Source organism: Arvicanthis niloticus, chromosome 1 (genome assembly GCF_011762505.2).
Source record: "Arvicanthis niloticus isolate mArvNil1 chromosome 1, mArvNil1.pat.X, whole genome shotgun sequence".
NCBI lineage: Eukaryota > Metazoa > Chordata > Mammalia > Rodentia > Muridae > Arvicanthis > Arvicanthis niloticus.
This window is the reverse complement of record NC_047658.1, coordinates 51,819,216-51,825,322: the sequence shown is the minus strand read 5'-3', so window position 1 is coordinate 51,825,322 and position 6,107 is coordinate 51,819,216. Positions and strand designations below refer to the sequence as shown.

At 50.8% G+C, this 6,107-nt stretch overlaps 1 protein-coding gene across 1 annotated transcript; it reads left to right on the top strand.

Moving 5' to 3' along the window:
* The first annotated feature begins 194 nt into the window (after positions 1 to 194).
* Positions 195 to 5,934, top strand: Cib1 (calcium and integrin binding 1). Its single transcript, XM_034495758.2, has 7 exons — positions 195 to 526; positions 657 to 691; positions 2,564 to 2,672; positions 4,456 to 4,606; positions 4,725 to 4,843; positions 4,924 to 5,012; positions 5,707 to 5,934. Exons 1-7 carry the CDS (start codon positions 476 to 478, stop codon positions 5,726 to 5,728), a joined length of 576 nt encoding a protein of 191 aa, XP_034351649.1. The 5' UTR covers positions 195 to 475; the 3' UTR covers positions 5,729 to 5,934.
* The last annotated feature ends 173 nt before the right edge of the window (positions 5,935 to 6,107 follow it).

The following is a 6,107-nucleotide window of genomic DNA, read 5'->3' as shown; positions in this document are numbered from 1 at the left end:
GGATCTCCTCCAGCCCGAGAGCGAGTATGGAAGCTATCCGCCTCCACCCAGAGCTGGGGTCTTCTTCACTGGCTTTAGGTGAAGCGGATGCATCTCTAGGCTCTGCGCACAGATCGACCCCGGAACTCAGAGAAGGCGTGGGGTTCGCGACGCAGGCGCAGTTTGTATCACGTGCGCAAGGCGCGTCCCGCCCCGCCCACAAGGGGCGGGGCCATAAGGCCTGGGCCCCGCCCCGGCGAGTCCGGCTCCTCCCCGGGCCCTCCCTCCGGCTCTCCTGGGCCCGCGGGGAGCCGGGAGCTGGCCCGCTGAGCGGCGCTAAGTGTGGCGGGGCATTGTAGGCAGGGGCGGGCCCGGGGGCGGAGGCCGAGCAGCGGTTGCTGCGGGGAACTGGGCGGGGACGCGGCCCCGAGGACGGAAGTGAGAAAGTTGCCGGCGTCCCGGGGAGAGTTGGCCGAGCTGTGCGCGCACCGCAGCGATGGGAGGTTCGGGCAGTCGCCTGTCTAAGGAGCTGCTGGCCGAGTACCAGGTGCGCGGGGCGCCAGTTCTCGCGGAGCTCGCGTGCGGACCTGCGCAGGGGAGTGGGGTTCGGGAACAGGTGGCGGGGCGGCCGTGGCTTTCGGGCGGCTTGCAAACCCTTGTCTGGATTTGTCTTTCAGGACCTGACGTTCCTGACCAAGCAGGAGATCCTCCTGTGAGTGCTGCCCTGACCCAAGTCCTACAACTCGGGATTGCCGGGGGAGGGCTTTGCGGGTGCTTTTTTAGCGGGGTACGGACTGGACGCCTCGCCTTCGAGGGTGGGGCCGTGCTTCTGGGATGTCAGGATCGCTGGATCTGGAATTGGAGGCCCAGAGTGCAAGTCCCGCCCGCACCAGAGCCTCACCTTTGCACGACGCAAACACTTCTGTGTATCCAGGAAAAGTTGAGCTGTTTGAGCTGCGCCAGCCTCATCAGCCTCCTCACCGCCGAGCTTCCTGTTCTCTTCTGAAAGGAACTGCTGTGGCTCTATGCGGGGACTTTGCCCCGTGGCAAAACCAATTTGTCTTGAGTGTAGCTCGCTCTAATCCCAACTTTACCTGTTTAATTCAGTAACCGTTAACGTTTACTGAGCCCTTACTCTGCCCAGGAGCTGCTGAGTGATTCCCACATTACTTACGTCTTCAGGAGGAGGTTACAGGTGAAAGAACCAGATTCAGAGTGTTCTGGTAACTTGACTATAAAGCAAACTGTAAGTGATTTGATGGCCAGGGCTCTTGAGTTAGGAGGTTCCTAATCTCCCCATGGCAATGAAATTCCATTGGGAAAGTAGCGGTGGCTGAGAGGAGTCCCTGGAGTGAAGGTGACATGTGTTTTTGTTACTGTAATGCTAGAGCCCAGGAACTTGGTCCACACAGGCAGTCCTAACCAGCTAGGCTGCTACCTGTCCTCAGTAGACCAATTAGAGGGACAGTGTTGAAAAGGAGAAAAGATTGTATCCAATCTTTAAGTCAGTCTTCACATCCGGCTGATGTGAGCTGTGTATTTAAATGCAGGGCAAGAGGTATGTATAACTAAGCAGCAGTCCTGGTCCAGATGTAGTCTCTCTTTTATTGTCTCAGCTCTAGTCTCATGAAAGGTGATCTGACAAGTTACCAAAACTCTGTGAAATCTCTTTCTGGTAGACATTTCCTCCTAAGCAGACAACAGGCTTCATTCATCCTTCTCACAACAGGAGATTACTGGGGAATTCCAATTTCTGGGGGACATTGTTTCTGTAGTCCCATAGTCAAAGGACAGGCACAAAGGTCTCTCAGAGTATCTTTTTCCTGACAGAACTGTTACAAAGAATGCCTAATACTGAAAGGGAAAGTAGCAGCTCAGAACCCCCCAAGACCAAGTTCTTAGTACAAAGGAGATTTATTTACCTTAGAGGGACAGAGGGTAGGGATAAGAGACAAAGAAACAGAGGATGAGAGACAAGGGAAGGGAACAAGAGAGAGGGGTAAGGGGGGTTTGTCCTATAGTGGGACAAAGGACTGCCTCTGGATAGAGAGGAGACAGATGTGGCCCATAGGAAAACGGCAGTTTATGAGGGTACACGGGGAAACCCTGTGTTAGGGTGAGGTGTTTAATCTTACTTGGGCATGTTAACTAGGTGAGCCAAAGTGGGCTTTTGATTGCTGGACTTCAATACTTTGATAGCTGGACCTTGGTAGCTTCAGCCTTCGGAGGAGGAAGTGGGCAAATAAGGGAACAGACCTTGAGGGCTAGCTTTAGGAATATAGGTTTGTAGCAAGGTAGAGGGAATTGGGCCTTGCAGAGGTAGCCAGAGACTCTTCAGATACAGTGTCTGCAGACACAGGCAAAGTTCTCTGTAAATACCCACCCTAAGAAGGGACTCCAAGCCTCTGCTGGTTTGTGACTTACCTCTTTGGCAGAAGGTTGCCCAGTGACTGGGAATCCTGGGTGTGCGACTTAGTTTTCACAGCTGGTTTATAGGGCATTCAAACTGCAGAATGGGGATGTAGTAAATACAGAGAGAGACTGACTGCTTGAGGCCACCAATAAGTTCCCCTCTCTCTGCCAGAGCCCACAGACGCTTTTGCGAGTTGCTTCCCCCAGAGCATCGGACAGTGGAGGAGTCACTGCACACCCGAGTATCATTTGAGCAGATCCTCAGCCTTCCAGAGCTCAAGGTTCAGTCCTCTACCTACTTTATCCACCCCCTCTGCTACTACGTTCCCTAACTCTTCCCATTGATTGTAAGCACATGCCACCACACCCTGGGGATTTCATTTTGATGATGCTGACGTGTAATTGTGTGGGATGTGTACACATGAAGTGCTGGTGCCTGTCGAGTACAAAAGGCATGGATCTCCTGGTGCTGGGGTTATAGGCAGTTGTGAGCTGCTCCTCACAGGTGCTAGGAACTGAACTAGGGTCCTCTGCAAGAGTGGTATGAGCTTGTAATCACTGAGCTATCTCTTCAGCCCACTCGTCCCTTTTAAAAACAGTGGTTCTGAGGATTGAATGCAGGCCTCTATGTTTACACAGCAAGTACTTTACTGGCTGAGCTAACTGACCACTTTCTTTTTCTGATGTGGGCTTTTACTACGTAGCCTTGACTGACCTTGAACTTGCTTCACTCCTCCTTTCCCTGCCTTGTCAGCACCAGGATTATAGGTACACATCACCATGCCCAGCTTGCTATGAATAATAATAATATTGTTTTTTCCAAGATAGGGTTTCTCTATGTATCCCTAGCTGTCCTGGAATTTGCTTTGTAGACCAGGCTGCCTCAAACTCAAAAAGTGTGCCTGGGATTAAGGGCACCTGGGACCATCGCCTGGCTTATAATTGTTATTTTGAGGCAGGGTCTCACTGTGGAGCCCTGGCTGGCCTGGGTGGGACTTACTGTGTAAACCAAGATCTCCTTGAACTCTTAGATACACCTGCCTTTGCCTCCTCAGTGCTAGCATTAAAAGCATGCACCATACCACGTGTCTGCAAATTTTATGGAAAGAGCCTGACTGTGTAACAAAGTAATCATCCAGTTAAGTATATTTTAAAATGACCAGCTTGGTCCAGTCAAGTAGGTTAGCAGATAGAAACACTTGCCTTGGAGCTGGAGAGATGGCTCAGCGGGTAAGAGCACTAAGTGTCTCTTCCAGAGGTCCTGAGTTCAATTCCCAGCAACCACATGGTGGCTCACAACCATCTATAATGGGATCCAATGCTCTCTTCTGGTGTGTATGAAGAGAGACAGTGTAATCACATAAAATAAATAAATAATTAACAAACAGAACAAAAAACACTTGCCTTGTGCCAGGGGTGTAGTGGTGCATGCCTTTAATTCCAGCACTTGGGAGGCAGAAGCAAGTGGATTGCTGAGTTTGAGGCTAGCCTGGTCCATTCTCTATAGAGAAACCTTGTCTTGAAAATCCAAAAACAAAAACTTGTAAGCCTGAGGACCTAAGTTTGATCCCTGGGACCTATGGTAAGAGAAAAAACTAGTCTATGAAAAGTTACCCTTGATTTCCGCATGTATTAGTGGCATGTGCTCACATGTCATCAGCTGTTCCTGTTGCTTTGTTTAGCATGCCTCCCCTTTTCTGCTGTGACTCTGCTTGTGAAGTATGTGACTTAGACTCTCAGAGAGCATCTCTGTCCCTTCTCTGGCTGGCTTAGTGGTCCCTCCAGTACCTCCATGTCCTGGCCTCAAAGGTTCTCCCCTTCGAGCCTGAACTCCATAGTGCCGCTACTGTAATGAGCTTCCTTGAGTTTCCAGAAGGGAATCAGGCATGGTGGTACACACCTGTAATCCAGCACCTGGGAGGTAGAGGCAGGAGGATCAGGAGTTTGAGGCCAGCCTGGGTTTATGAGACCCTGCTCCCTGGAAAAAGAAGTTTCCAGTTGAGCCAGCTGAATATGTAACCCAGACCATGCCCTGTGATGTTCACAGAAGGCTTTCTTACATAGGCCAACCCCTTCAAGGAGCGAATCTGCATGGTCTTCTCCACATCACCTACCAGAGACAGCCTGAGCTTTGAGGACTTCCTGGACCTCCTGAGTGTCTTTAGTGACACAGCAACCCCAGACATCAAGTCACACTATGCCTTCCGCATCTTTGGTAAGCAATGTGAGAACTGCTGGACCCCACTCCTTCCCACACAGGAAATGAGGGCAGATGCATGCCTGTGGACTGCCTCTTGAGCCTGTCCTGGTTGCTTCCCATGTCTGCTGCCTAGACTTTGATGATGATGGAACCCTGGATAGAGAAGACCTGAGCCGGCTTGTGAATTGCCTCACAGGAGAGGGCGAGGACACTCGGCTCAGTGCTTCTGAGATGAAGCAGCTCATCGACAATGTGAGCTGAGGCTTCTAGCTAGGCTGGGGTTGGTGGGTGGGAAGGGTTGGAGCTGAAGCCTAAAGGCCCCCCTTCCTCAGATCCTGGAAGAGTCAGACATTGACAGGGATGGGACCATCAATCTCTCCGAGTTCCAGCACGTCATCTCTCGCTCACCAGACTTTGCCAGGTGTGACAGGCGCTCCTGCCTTCTGAGCACCCATCTACTCTGGGATGGTATTAGAGGAGGGATGGTTGAGGATGTTCTTTCAGAGGGGACACAGGGGATCTAGCCCACTTCATTTTTGGCTTTTGGAGACAAGATTTCATGTTGCTGAGACAGACCTTAAGTTTCACCTACCTCTGCCTCCCCATCACTAGTATTAAAGGAGTACACCACCACACCAAGCCTGGACTTTTGAACTTCTGATTTCCCTTCCTAGAGGAAGTGCTAGAATGTCCAGTTTTGAGGTACCGAGAATTGAACAGTTTTTCAAACCTGTTATCCAAACACTCTTCTGATCTACATGTCCAGCTCCTCAAACAGGAATCATTGGCTGTGGTGGTGCAGGTCTATAGTACCAGTACACAGAAGGCAAAGGCAGACTTGTTGCCCATGCAAGGCCAGCTTGGTCTACACAGTGAATTCCATGCCAGCCAGAACTTGTTTCAGGGGGACAAAAAAAGTCATAGGAGAGAAGTGGGTATGATTAGTGTGGATATGATTAGTCAGGTCTGTACCACCCCTGTCTGTCAGAATACTCAACTTGGGCTGGGGTATAGTGCAGTGGTAGCATGTACATTTTAACACATGTCAGGCCCTGGGTTTGATCCCCAGCACCAAACCAAAAGGCCAAACCCAACTCAACGCTTCCCTTCTGCAGCTCCTTTAAGATTGTCCTGTGATGGCTTCTGAGTGCCAACATCCTGTCCAAGACCTTTCCACTGCTGAAATGTGGCCAAGGTTATGCCTGCGGTGTCAGGGCCAGTGCCGGCCCAGCCTGGAGAGAGCGCTGCAGAGTCTGGCCTCCTGGCAGGGGAGGACCCTCCCCCTTGTCACTGCTGTTGTCATCACTGTGTTTACTAATTGGTAATAAAGGTTTGGAAATGTTTGACTTCCTTGTATGACAGTGGCAGCAGGACTGGACATGTAGGCCCTCCGACCATCCCCAGTTTGGAGACACTGAAGTTCATTTCCACATGTGTGAGAACTTACAGTACGGTTCAAAGAAAAGTCAGTTTTCCCATATCATCTGAAAACTTAAACACTAAAGAGTTTTAAAAA

Bases quoted from the DNA above. Each gene is read 5' to 3' on its own strand.
- Cib1 (XM_034495758.2), top strand. From the start codon at position 476: ATGGGAGGTTCGGGCAGTCGCCTGTCTAAGGAGCTGCTGGCCGAGTAC. The intron at 4,607-4,724 runs GTAAGCAATGTG...TCTGCTGCCTAG, and splicing joins CTATGCCTTCCGCATCTTTG to ACTTTGATGATGATGGAACC. The intron at 4,844-4,923 runs GTGAGCTGAGGC...CCCCTTCCTCAG, and splicing joins TGAAGCAGCTCATCGACAAT to ATCCTGGAAGAGTCAGACAT.